This window comes from Cynoglossus semilaevis, chromosome 13, assembly GCF_000523025.1.
Source record: "Cynoglossus semilaevis isolate Cse_v1.0 chromosome 13, Cse_v1.0, whole genome shotgun sequence".
In the NCBI taxonomy this organism is placed as follows: Eukaryota; Metazoa; Chordata; class Actinopteri; order Pleuronectiformes; family Cynoglossidae; genus Cynoglossus; species Cynoglossus semilaevis.
Window position 1 is genome coordinate 10,829,546 of NC_024319.1, and position 12,896 is coordinate 10,842,441.

At 37.9% G+C, this 12,896-nt stretch overlaps 3 protein-coding genes and 1 long non-coding RNA gene across 4 annotated transcripts in view; 2 read left to right on the forward strand and 2 right to left on the reverse strand.

Annotated features, from left to right (window-relative positions):
- Nucleotides 1-566: 566 nt before the first annotated feature.
- LOC103388494 (serum paraoxonase/arylesterase 2-like) lies at nucleotides 567-4,325 on the forward strand. Its single transcript, XM_008323502.2, has 9 exons — nucleotides 567-725; nucleotides 831-901; nucleotides 1,329-1,384; nucleotides 1,790-1,952; nucleotides 2,578-2,704; nucleotides 2,829-3,032; nucleotides 3,111-3,192; nucleotides 3,641-3,769; nucleotides 3,864-4,325. The coding sequence occupies exons 1-9, from the start codon at nucleotides 649-651 to the stop codon at nucleotides 4,023-4,025; spliced, it is 1,071 nt and encodes a 356-aa protein (XP_008321724.1). The 5' UTR covers nucleotides 567-648; the 3' UTR covers nucleotides 4,026-4,325.
- A 275-nt stretch (nucleotides 4,326-4,600) lies between these two features.
- Nucleotides 4,601-7,857, reverse strand: LOC103388493 (potassium channel subfamily K member 5-like). The gene is made up of 5 exons (XM_008323501.2): nucleotides 7,402-7,857; nucleotides 6,347-6,458; nucleotides 6,043-6,209; nucleotides 5,790-5,958; nucleotides 4,601-5,439 (listed from the first exon to the last, which is right to left on the reverse strand). The coding sequence occupies exons 1-5, from the start codon at nucleotides 7,585-7,587 to the stop codon at nucleotides 4,766-4,768; spliced, it is 1,308 nt and encodes a 435-aa protein (XP_008321723.1). The 5' UTR covers nucleotides 7,588-7,857; the 3' UTR covers nucleotides 4,601-4,765.
- Nucleotides 7,858-8,698: 841 nt separating this feature from the next.
- Nucleotides 8,699-10,074, reverse strand: LOC112487920 (uncharacterized). Its single transcript, XR_003051474.1, has 2 exons — nucleotides 9,159-10,074; nucleotides 8,699-9,074 (listed from the first exon to the last, which is right to left on the reverse strand). It is a non-coding gene; the product is annotated as an uncharacterized LOC112487920 (long non-coding RNA).
- Nucleotides 10,075-11,121: 1,047 nt separating this feature from the next.
- The window catches only part of LOC103388490 (uncharacterized), a 30,383-nt gene continuing 28,608 nt past the window's right edge, over nucleotides 11,122-12,896 (forward strand). The window contains exon 1 of the mRNA XM_025061408.1: nucleotides 11,122-11,165. Coding sequence (XP_024917176.1) covers nucleotides 11,129-11,165 — 37 coding nt within the window. The 5' untranslated portion in view covers nucleotides 11,122-11,128. The remainder of the gene's footprint in view (nucleotides 11,166-12,896) is intronic.

Consider the following 12,896-nt stretch of genomic DNA (forward strand, 5'->3'; position numbering starts at 1 on the left):
ATGCCATCAAGGTAAGAATATAACTTTATATATTAAAGTATTTCTATCCTTTGTCTTTGTATATTTTTCTACTGAATTTATTCTGATGGGTTCAGAATAGATTTTTTCTGGCTACTAAGGCTATTAGCACATTTTTGGTATTTTGGCTTTTTTTAATTTAACAATTTCTATTAATGTTTATATTTTGTTTTAATTTTATTAATGTTCTTATGGGAATTTGTATTAGCATTTGAAATATTTGTGGCTAACATTTACCTTATGTGTCAGTAACTTTATATACGTTCAGTGTTTAGACTAAAAATCGGGTGAAAGTTAAATTAGAATAAAGGTAAAGGGCTAGCTAGGGAATGTCGATGTCGAAGTCCCGGTGTGTGTTAATCTTTCGGCCTAGTAAATGGTACAGACAAGTTATTGAGTTAGAAAATGAACGTGGGGACTTATATTGAGTAAAGGATAAAAAACTTTCGCTGTTCAATGTTACACATGTTCAATGAAGAACTCAGATTTTGATAGACGACATAAGTTTTCACATGTCCGATTGTCATGAAGGCGTCATTAGAGGAGCGGGATCCTCCTCGGCTATAGGACTCGGGCGGGTCTGAAGTTTAATCAGTTGACAAAGTTGCACCTCCTGTGGTATATTTCCAAATGGGAAAGCTCGTGTTCATCTCGCTGCTTGTAGCTGCCTTGTCGGCGCTGTTGGGGGAGAGGTTTGTCAACCTAAGGTAACGTATGAACCTGCATTTCCCAAGCTAGAACCTCGATTTTGTTTTCTAACTTCTGCCCCTGAAGCTAGGTTTCTGCCTGTGTGTGTTTGTGTGTGAGTGCAGGAGAAGAGCTCTCGCCTCCAGGGAGCTTGTGCAGAATCATCTGCCAAACTGTGTGACTCTAAAAAACCTCAGTAAGTAACTTACTCAGCCTTCACAGAAACGAAAATATAAATATAACATTAGTGCTACTATTTTACTCACGACTTTTTCTGTCAGAGAATTTAATCTGTATTGAGTTTCTGATGTTTTTATAAACTCGACAACTCTAAGAAGCGTCTTCAGTTCTTGCTGACTAATGAAAACTGATATTTATATTCCAAGGGTTGCTATGATAAGCAATGGAGGTTAATTTGCCATGTTATGTCACAGTTATGTTAGTTTGACGTGAGTCAAGTTGTGAATGTGGAGTCGTTAAAACCACCTGAGAGACACTACTGACAGTGTAGTTTTAGAGATGCCATCAGACATGACAAGCGTAATGGTCACTAGTTAATGAAAGAAATAGTGTTTTTTTATTTTATTTTATTGTTGAACAGATATTACATTTCTTTTTTTCAGACCAGGGCTCGGAGGATATAACCATCATCAGAGATGGACTCGCCTTTATCAGCACTGTGAGTATGTTTGACTTTCAGATCAGCAATGTTTATCTGAGGTTGAACAAACTTAAACCGCAAAACAAACAAAAAGAAACATCAGAGGACCTACAGTTAAGAGCAAAAGTCTCATGATGTAAGGCATTGTAAAGGCACAGAAAACATAACATTCATGGTCTCAGTAATCCATTTGGGCCACACACACAGTATATATATTATATTCAAATATTAATCAGTCTTTACCTGGATTTTTTACATGCAGTCCCTGGCATTAAGGGTTACAAGTACGGTAGTTTGTTTCTTCATATGAAACTTGCAGCAAAAATCATCATCATACACTACTAAGAAAACTTTGAAATGATGTCCCTCACTAAACTGATTGTGTTGGTTTTCACTCATCTTTTATAATATTATTGTCTGCAGGGTCTTTCCTATCCTGGAATGCCAGACCCAGATGGTCCAGGAAAGATCTATTCTCTAGATTTACAAGACCCTCGGCTGAAGCCATTGGAGCTACGTGTGTCAAGAAACTTTGATCTGGACTCGTTCAACCCTCATGGCATCAGTGCCTACGTCAGTCCATCTGGTAAATGCCCATATTTGAATATGTGAAATATTATTCTGAAAGAAAAAAAACAAAGCAATTTAAGTGCACATAAATAAGTTCATTTCATTTAATTAATTACAAATTGTTCTTTTACAATACTAAAGCACTCACTCCAGCCCAGTAGATGGCAGCAATGCAGCTAATGTTTATTCACCAGCCAATAGAAGATGCACAGGATGCAGTGCAATGCATATTAACTTGTAAAACAGTTGGCAGAAATAGATGAAGGGGTTATGGGTTTAAATCCTAGCGAAAAAGAAACTGCTAATGGATTTTTTTTAAATTTAACACATGCAATCAGTTAATTCCTAAGCATCTAATACTCACTCTTATTTTGAAAAAAATAATATCCAACCACTTGTATTTATTTTAAAAGTTATGTAATTTTTCTGCAGCAGCTGGTCATATGACTAGTAAAGCAGAGCTCTGGCTGGTGTGTACCTGTAAAGTTGCAGTATGTGAACAAACCAGTCATCCAGAGTTAGTGAGTACCCTGTGGGCATGCAGGGAGTGGCTGGGATTGTCACACCTCTTAAAGACAGGTTTCTACATCCAGGATAAATCAGGTTTTTTTTTTAACAGAGATTAACTTGTTTCTCTCCAGATGATGAGATATACCTGTTTGTTGTCAATCATCCTCACCACGGGAGCCAAGTTGAGGTATTTCAGTTTGTTGAAGACGACCAATCCCTGCTTCACCTGAAAACTATAAAGCATGAACTTCTCCATAGGTGTGTTGAAATTGAAACTGCAGCCTAAACTAAATATGAAAAAAGAAGAAAGCAAATCCCCTCATTGTTCATTTCAATTGCTGTTTGTGACCTAAGTCCTTGTTGTCATGTGACTTCTTTCCAGTGTAAACGATATTGTTGCTGTGGGCGTGGACAGCTTCTATGCAACCAATGATCACTATTTTTCCAATACTGCCTTTACAAGTCTGATTGAGCTTGTTCTGGCTCAGCCTTGGACTAACGTCGTGTACTACAGCCCTGATGATGTCAGAGTAGTGGCTGAGGGTTACTATCTTGCAAACGGCATCAACACGTCCCCAGATAAACAGTAGGCAAACAGTAGGCCAGGTATTTATGTTTTACACCATTGTATTTCATACTAATTCTCACTTATTCTGAACTGAAGGCACCTTTACGTCGTCGATGTATTGGACCATAACGTACACGTGTTAGAGCGGAAGGAAGATAACGCCCTGGTCCCTGTGAAGGTAAACATGAATATTAATATAATGTTATAATATTATATATATAATAAGGTCATTTTTAAATGTTAGATGCTTAACATCAGGTTAATAAAATTGGAGCGGAGGGATCTACGTTTGTAATGGCTAGAGAAGCTAAATAAAATGAACCAATGCCATTGATGAATATTGATGAAATCATGAATATTTGCAGGTTAATTATTAATTAAAAATTTAATACAGTGCAGTAGAAGACTGATGATGTGAAACAAAATCATAATATATGATATTTTCTTACACCTAGTAATTGTGCAGTATACAGATGTTGTTTTTATGGCATCAAAAATACTGTACGTAAATTCATATTTGGAAGTAAGATTAAGATTTTCTGATTATGGTACTGTCTACAGTAAAGACAAGGTCAGAACAAGCTGATGTTATTGTTTGTTTGACCATTTATATTTCATATCCCTAGGCTGTGGCTGTGGGTTCAATGTGTGACAATGTTGAAGTTGACCCTGAGACGGGCGACCTGTGGCTAGGCTGTCATCCTAATGGATGGAAGCTGTTTATGTGTGACACCAAAGACCCTCCTGGATCTGAGGTTTGTCCATTTACATACCATCTTAGGACAATACTAAAGTTACTGTGTAATACATTTTAGTAACTCTGTGTGTCTCGGAATCAACCTTCCCCAGGTCATTAGAGTCCAGAACATTCACTCTGATCAGCCAGAGGTCACTCAAGTGTATGCTGACGATGGTCAGGTGATCATGGGTTCATCCGTGGCAGCAACCTACGGAGGGAAGTTGCTAATTGGCACTGTTTTCCACAAGACTCTGGTCTGTGATCTGAAGTAGCCACTGACTCCATTTTATAACCTACTGAAATTATTAGGAGTAAATGTTTGTGATGGGCTGTGTTGTGGTTTCCTTTGAAACTGCTTAACTTATTGCACTTAGAAGGATGTATGTGATAAAACAGAGGCAACTGGAGTCCCTTGAATTGCTGCTTTCTAGCAAGAAGAAAGTTGTATTGCAGTTTTCTAGTAATTATCCTGTGGGAAGTTATATTTTTGGAGACACTGAATTGAACAGGAGCTTAAATGACTGTTAAGAGATGTTTCTTTTATCCCAATTAAAAAAACCCAACAAAACTAATTCATTTTTTGTTTTGTATATATATATATATATATATTTATATTCTCTCACCAATTAGAGGATTAGAAACACAAAGGTAGCAATGTATATGTGTGTATGTGTATATATGTGTGACATATGTGTATATACATGTCACATGTCAAAAAGAGTAACATCATTAGTAATTGTTTGTACAATTTAGTGTGAAATGTGTGATTTATTCATGGTCTGATGTGAAATTACAACACCTAAGAACATATTTTGAAGAAAAAAAAAACATCCTTTTCCCAAACATAAATAAGAACATATTTTGAAGAAAAAAAAAAGCAAAAACATCCTTTTCCCAAACATAACTATATGTTGGAGGCTGTTGCACAGATTGTAGTTTTGTTTTCTTGATTGAAGTATTTTTTCTTTTTTTGAGTTTGTGTCTTTGTGAGTGAGGTTTCAGAAAAGAAGCCTCAGCCCATCTCATCTTTATCTGTCGTCAAATCCTCCGGTACCTTAGATATTGTGAACCTCGTCTCTCCTCCGTCAGGATGCTGTACACTCTGTCCTTCGGCCGCATCACTGGTCGTCACCGTGATGATGATGCCAACATTTTCTGAGTTTTTATTATCCACTGGTTCAGTTCTTATACAAAGTGAGAGGTCGGGGTGTGAGCTGCTCTTTTCTAGGGCACATTTTTTATTTCTGCCCATGTCATCCTTTGGATTCCTGAACAACTCACCAACTTTTAGGTGCTTGTCGCCTGGTGAGTGATCCAGCATCTGTATGTGCAGGTCGTTGCAGCTTTTGGAGCGATTTATTTTCTCTTCTTGTTTTTTATGCTTGGCTTTGATTCCAATCTCCTTGATGATGGTGTTGTAGTTGTCGTTGTCCTGCTCAGACAGGAATTTGAAGATGTCGATGACGGACTGCTTGATATTCACCTGTTCTTTTTTCTCCTCGTTCAGCGGTTTCTCTTCGTGTGGGTACCTGTGCCTGTGTCTTCTTTTCTTCAGCACTTTGGTAGCTTCCACTACCATGTGGACATTCCAGCTGAAGAAAAGAGATAGCCAGGCCAGACCCATGTACATCCATAACTCTGCAATTACTCTGTACAGTCTGGGGTATTCAATGTTGGGATTTACACCTGAAATAAAGAATGATATGTCAAGGACTGGGAATTAGGAATGTCCGATAATATAGGCTGTGGGGATAAACGGCTGTATATGAAAGTGGAACTCACCAGATAGCAGCTCATTTAATTAATATATTTTGATAATCAGGATTTTATTCAGAATGCTGGTGCACGCAACTCATGCAGTGGTTTGTACAGATAAATAAATGAATATTACCAGGTCTATATCGGTATCGGTAAGTGTTTGGACAATATCGGTATATCGGATTTTGGCAAAAAGTTAATATCGGACGTCTCTACTTAAAATGGATGCAAAACAATCTCAGAAAAACCTTGGCCTTAGGTGAAGTTGGTAAACTAACCTGCTACGTAATCTCCAAAACCAACTGTTGTGAGTGTGATAAAAGAGAAGTAGATGCCTTCCAGGTAGCTCCATCCTTCCACAGACATGAAAACAAACGGGGGAATCACCAAATGTACAAAAAGCCCCCATAACAGGAACAAAGCTGTACAGATAAACTGGACTTTTTTCTGCCAAAAAGAGAAAAAAATGCTTTGTGAGATTAAAACTTAAATTTACTTGACTATCCACTGTAGCATTTGACCATTTCTTACCACAGAAACATTTTTACGAATCAGGACCTGAGACAGACGCTTGGCTCTGTCCCCAAAGAAAGATCCCAGTTCACTAATCCAGACCAGACATAGTGGGATCCCACACAGACCATATAGGATGCAGAAAACACGGCCAGTTTTAGTCTTTGGAGCAACATTACCATAGCCTAGGATTGGGGTTAGAGATGATAGAAAATTACAGTGAAGATAGGAATTAAAGAAATATTTGTAAATAAATGATGTTTTCTATTACTGAAATTCACACTAAATCAGGTTTGTGCCTAAAACTGCAGAATTTACAAACCTATCGTGGTGACGATGGTGGAAGCAAAAATGACGGAGTTGGCCCAGTCCCATGATTCGCGATGTTTATCACCAGTTATGGCCACGCCTTGACCTGCAGCCTCTGACACTATCTGTTGGGTCAACACGGTGAGCTGGTCACATGTATTTGATGTGATTTATTGTCACATGTTTTTACACAATTTTGTAGTGTCTCCTGGATAAGGTGGAAAAGTTCCAAGCATTAACTGGAAAGTCCAGTATTTAAATTGACTTACTATTATTTTGAATTTGTTGATAATATTGTTTAATGTTTGTTAATGGTGTTCATTGTGGTTGCAGTTTTTATTAGGTTGGTGTATCTGTGCATATAAGGAATATAAGAGTTTTCAACTTAAGGAACTCGAGTAACATAGGGATATATCTTAATATAAATATTAAATAGATAATTCATGTTATGTTGCAATATGAGAAGACAGGACTTGGGTACCGAGTCCTGTCTTCTCTTATTGCTGAGTTAACAGTATCTACTTTAATCAAACTAAATTGGCAAAATCTAACTTTTAGGATTCCTAACGGAAGACATAGCATACAAGTTATCAATGACATAAAAACTGAGTTCACAACAAATGCTCGTGTATCAACATGCTCTACGCATCGACACGCCTTCCGCAAATATTCAAACTGCTCGCTGCAGCCCACCACTTTGTCTTGAATCAAGAAAAGATGTCGAAACTTTTTATCTACCTTAGTAACTAAAACCCGATTTATTCACCTCAGGTTAGACGGATTAGCCTGAGAAATGAGCACGGAAGGTTGTTTCCTGTTCCAAGTAAAAACAAACAGATAAAGTCCCGACCCGGAAAGATGGAATTTCTCCCTATTTGTGGTCTGGCACAAAACTGAGAGTCGCGATAAGAATCAATCCAAACAAAATATAACGAGTATTAGTATCGTTGCAAAACATCTTATACTCTAGATCTGAGATAAATACTTTTTTCTCAAAAACGAATGTGTGCTCTGTTGGTCAATTTCTTTGGCAGCGAACATGATGAAACAGGTCGAATAGTACTGTACCTCCAGAATCTGATCCAAGTCTGATTTGGTTAAGCAGGAGAACTTTTTTAAGATTTGTTCCTTCTGTAGGATGTATTTGTCTCTGGCTGACATGTAGTTTGGTTCCTCGAGAATTTGGAATATTGCAGCCCCGATCGAAAGGTAGAAAATGACGCATGAGGTCAAAAGCGGCCCCTTGTCAGCCATATTATCGTCATAACTTCAGTCTTCAGAGTGCGTCGACTGGCTCATTGTCACGCTCAGGGCTGCTGCTTTTGTTAGTGCTCTGAATACACGACGGTGTTCTGTGGAGTGTGGTGAGGCGTTAGGTGGATCCTTCACCAGGAACAGAGAACACCTCTAAAAATCTCCGATTGTGTAACAACCATCACGTTTGATTTCAAACGCAACACATTCAAATTAATAGTTGCTTTACACGACTGAAAACGTATGACGCAATTCTAGGGGAACGTTGATAAACAATATGTTTTAAAAAAAAGTTTAATTAAAACAAATACGCAGTGGTGGCCCTACTCTTTTTGGCGCCCCGGGCTAAACAGCCCCCCTTACTCATTTCTTAATATATATTATATATTTTTCGTTCGTAGTTTTTGGTTTTGTACAAATTAAAGGTGAATGCAAGCATTTCTAAATTTAGAAGTGAAAGTATGTTAAAATACAGGACAATAAAAAGCAAGTGAGTACTTTTTGCACAATCAAATGAAACTTTGTTGATCTAGCTGTCTGGCATCTACCTATCCAGCTGCCAAGAAAACACCGGGGGGCAGCATCTTCATGTTCAATAGTAGAAATATTTGAGTGTGTAAAGAAGTATGTGCTGGTGATGACAGTTACTCTTATCTCCATCCAAAGGGTTGAAGCTAAGAGTGTTGTTAATCACTCTGGGCGTGTCTTGGCTGTTCTCTATGATAATGGACACGTGTGAAAAGTCCGGTTTACTTCTCTTACTTTGCAATGCAGCATAGTGTTCTAGTCTGATACCGATCTTTCCAAGAGCAGCACCTGCTCTGTCCTGTTATGACAATGCCACAGAGCTGTTGTGACACAGAGGTGTACGGCACTATCGGGAGTGTGGTTCACAAATGTAACATTGTAACATATATATTTCATACAAACAATGAAAATTATTTTTTAGCCCTTTTTGTTTTGCATCAAAGCTAACACTCATAAAAATACACTGGCCTTGTTCTGACTCGGTAACGAAACACATATTGAAGTACCAAACTGAAATAACTTTTCTTTTGTTCTCCAGACAGTTGTATGCTATTCAGACTGAGAATCAAGCCGGAACGTGAGGTGAATGATCAGGCACGTGCACACACCCTTTTTTATTTTATGCCAAACAACTCTGACAGGTACAGGTACAATTCCTCCAATGTTCCTTTGCACACGTATTTGTACCAAGAAGACAGAAACAGCTAACAGAACAATTTGACGTGCATGTTTTTTCTTTACTTCCAATTGACAATAACTAGCTTTCAAAGTTTACTTGTTCACTAGGAAATTATTTTGGGTCATGACTAGATTTATGTAAAACAATAATCTTATACCTGGAAATTAACTCATAGCGAAAGGAACACTTAGCACCCCCCATCGGCCAGGGAGATGACTAACACGTTTGACGCTGAAATACACTAAATATTGACTGAAAACTGCATGGTGAAACCACAAGCCTGAAAAAAAGAAAAGAAAAGAAAGAAAGTGTCATGAAGGACAAAAGAAAGTTTTACTTGGTTTTGTTTTAGCTTCAGTTTTACCTTCTTCTTTTTTTTTAAATCAACAGTTGTTTGTTTATGTTGTTCCTCTAAAGAAACCTCTTCAAATGATGATAGCGACGTTATTCTCCAGTGTTAAGTTTGGAGGCGGGATGCGCCTGCCTCACATCCGCGTTAAACACTTTGACGTATTTGCTTCAGCGTTGCCAGATTGTGTGGCAGAAAACAAGCAACCAGGTCCACAAAGATAAGCTCAACAGAAGCGCTCGAAATACCACCACACCTGCTAAATCAACATACTTCGATACATAGCATTTAATGGAAAACAATTTTAGAGAATACTGTTGTTTTAATCCACCTAAACAGGATATACACGAAATGCTTTTATTTCACACTTAAAATGTTGTTTTAATGTTTTAAAATTGTGAAAGACTTTTAAAACTTTAGTCTTTGTAATACAGTTTTCTGCATGTTACACAATACGTGCCCGATATTGCTTAGATAATTATCCCAGATATCTAGCTAAATAAATGTACTATTGTGATGTTACTTGTGTGTACTTTAAGCGCATTAAATATGCATTTTAGTTAATCCTAAGAACCAACGACACTTTTACACATATGACACATTAGCTAACTCTAACAGTCGCGACGCGAGGGTATCGATATTTCTAAGCGTATTTACAGCCTAAAACATGTCCAAAGTCGCTTATAATTATCGGACATGGCAACCACAGTTCCCTCCTGTATGTCAGAAGTGAGAAGTCATCAGTTCTGGTCCCACCTCAGATCTCCACCCCGCTCGCCGCTGCTGCGTCATTGTAAGCTGCGTCACCGCCTCTCCGAGGAAACCTGAGCGACTCTCTCCAAGTTGCCGAGACGGGAAACACCGGAATTAGGTGTCCATGTCCAAAGTGAAGGAGGAGAGTATCAGAGAGAGGAGACAGGTGCCCGCTCAGGTATGACTGCTGTTTGTATCGCACACCTTTTTTTCACTCAGACAGTCGTTTGTTGTCGTCCTCACGACGGCAGCAGTTTGTTTGTGTGAAGTTGTCAGCTCGGTGTTCTGTAGAAGGATTAAAGACGACCTGGTTTGGAGAGATTTGTGCTGTTACCTACACAGACTAAAGTAAATCTGTAAATTCATGTTGTCTTTCTTCACGGGATAAAATGCAGAATCAGAAATTTTGATTCAAACGTCAATGGTAAACTACCTTTACTAGCCTAGCAATGTCTGTAGTGTTGTCGAACCCAAACAGTGGGTCAGGGCCCACAGATATGCCGCTGAAAACATCTTTGGTGGGTTCGGAATTAATGTTTGTCAAACTTTTATCAGTCATAGCTATATGTATAATCTCTCTCTCTCTCTCTGTGTGTGTATTTATATGTAACGTACACCAAAACGCTTTGAGACAAATATTTAAATTACAACTATTTTGATTAGTTTTGTTATTCATATCTTTGACAAGTATCGAATCTCTGTGTCTTATTTGCTTGATTGATTGATTGATTTTAAAATCAAAGCAAACATAATTTATTTTAACCAAACTTGAATTTATTTTTAATTATTAAAAGTTGATCTACCTGCATTAGATTTTTTCCCTCCATAACTGAACTAAAATTTGAAAATTCCCGACATATATGGTATTCGTCAGTGGAAACACTGCCTGCAGAAGTATTTCAACTTCAATGGAGGATATGTGGAGAAAATTTGAATTTTATTTTGTTTTTAAGATATACATTTTCTTTAAATTTGTTTTAAAAACATATAGACAGATTATTTAATTATTATTCAAAACCATAGCCTCCTACTAAGTATGAACTGACTCTCTGCTCTCTCTTTAAATGTCTGTGTCTGTGGTCCTGTCACCTTGCTTGGACTGTGGATGTTCTCAACCATGGACTACGTGGAAATAATGTGAGTGGAAAAAACAAATTTTGAGTCGTTCAATCAAATGCCTTGTTGCTTTCAATTTCATATATATATATATATATATAATAGTAAATATAAGAATGTCTTGCACTGAAATTGGCATCAGAGAGCACAAGTGTACTAACATGACATCATATTCTCATTGTTTCAGTAGATGGCTGTTGTTTCTCACAGTTGTTTTTATAGGTTAAAATCTCCAGTTAATTGCTTCAGAAGTTTGAAGAATAGGAAAGTTTGTGTTCCGCAGTTTCTTACGAGCTGCTGGGATCCATGTCAGACTAGTTTTGGGAGGGGTAGTGATCACGTCTCCCTCAGGCATCTGGTCGCAAAAAAATATCTTTATCTCTCTTGAACATATGTTCCCAGCATGCATTATGTCTCAGAGGGTAGCACTAACAAGTTTTTTTTTTCAAAACAAATTGGCGTAAAATCATGTTTTTGCCTAAGACTGTGTTGTTTTTATTTAATTTTTTATGGAGTTACTCATGTTTGTATTGCTATCAGAGAGAATCGTTTATGCTACAGTGTATATGGTATTTTTAAGTGGAAGAAAGTTGGTATATAATGTTCTACTGCTCTGATCACTTACTCACTTGACATTTTTTTAAACTAATTTGAATAACTTTTGCCTCAGCCCGTTCTGATCCTGGTATTGTCCATCATGCAGTGATGTAAAGTGAAGAGTCTCTGGCACATATCATCAAATAGTACTCAAATAACTGGCACACTAATGCCAAAATGGTTGTCAGTACAAATGTACGTATATAGTAAGTTTTGTTTCATATTTAATTTAAGTTTAAAATCAGGCCACATCGTATCAAATCTGGAATTCTATTTAGCTGCGGTTTAGAGTAATTAAAGAGATCATGTCGTGAAACCCACAAACATCCTTATCCATGTTCGCTTGTAGAAAATTATTGAATTCACTATTTGTCCACCAGGTGGCAGCGCTCACTAAAACAACCCGGCCTGTTGCTGTGACGTGGGCTGAACAAATACAATAAAGCACGCACTAGAATGTCTGCAACCATTTGTTCAGTATGGTGTGAAGCTTATTGCTAGGAGCGAGGGCTTTTTTTAGATCACGGCTGGGATTTAATAGTTCAAATGTTGACCTGGAACTATCAGTTTACATTTTCTCTGCATGCAGTAATCAAGATGTGGATATTTGAACATAAATATTGTGGGAAAAATGTAGATATACATATTAATATAACTATTTTTTAAGAAGCACAATTTGGCACAATTTAAAATCTTCCATCTAACAGTAGAATTCAAACTTGACCTAAAACAAAAAAAGTGAAAAAAAAAACATGTGTTTGGGGGAAGAGAGGCTGAATCAGACTAAAAGTGCTTCATCAATTCTTCATAACTTAATGGTGGGCTATGAATATTGATGCCCTGTTATCATCTATCCCCTTGATGCTTTTGAGAGCTGAGCTCACTTGGCACAAATAATACATCTTCTGTAGCCACGTCTCTCCGACATGCTCCAAAAATTCCCCAAAATAAAAATAAATAAAGCAGTGTTGAAGCTGTGCCAGTGATTTCACTTCACTTCATCGGCTTCATCTAAACTAGGATACTGTGGTGATTGTTAAGCTGTATAAACTCAGCTGCAGTAATACTCTGCAGCATGTTTACCCGTGCTTCTCAACAATAAGGACAAGGTGAGAAGGGGCTGCAGTGTACGTCAGTGTATGTCAGTGTGTTTCGTGACTGCTCTGTAAGTGTGTCCGTGGTTCCAGTCTGTTGTGGTCTCAGGGGACTGACTGAGTGAGTGAGTGCTGCTCTCCTCCCCCCCCCCCCCCCACACCCCCCCCCCGCTCCCATCTCCACCCCCCCCCC

Bases quoted from the DNA above. Each gene is read 5' to 3' on its own strand.
- LOC103388494 (XM_008323502.2), top strand. From the start codon at position 649: ATGGGAAAGCTCGTGTTCATCTCGCTGCTTGTAGCTGCCTTGTCGGCG. The intron at 726-830 runs GTAACGTATGAA...GTGTGAGTGCAG, and splicing joins GAGAGGTTTGTCAACCTAAG to GAGAAGAGCTCTCGCCTCCA. The intron at 2,705-2,828 runs GTGTGTTGAAAT...ACTTCTTTCCAG, and splicing joins AAGCATGAACTTCTCCATAG to TGTAAACGATATTGTTGCTG.
- LOC103388493 (XM_008323501.2), bottom strand. From the start codon at position 7,587: ATGGCTGACAAGGGGCCGCTTTTGACCTCATGCGTCATTTTCTACCTT. The intron at 6,210-6,346 runs GTTTGTAAATTC...CCCCAATCCTAG, and splicing joins CACCATCGTCACCACGATAG to GCTATGGTAATGTTGCTCCA. The intron at 5,959-6,042 runs GTAAGAAATGGT...TCTTTTTGGCAG, and splicing joins TTCGTAAAAATGTTTCTGTG to AAAAAAGTCCAGTTTATCTG.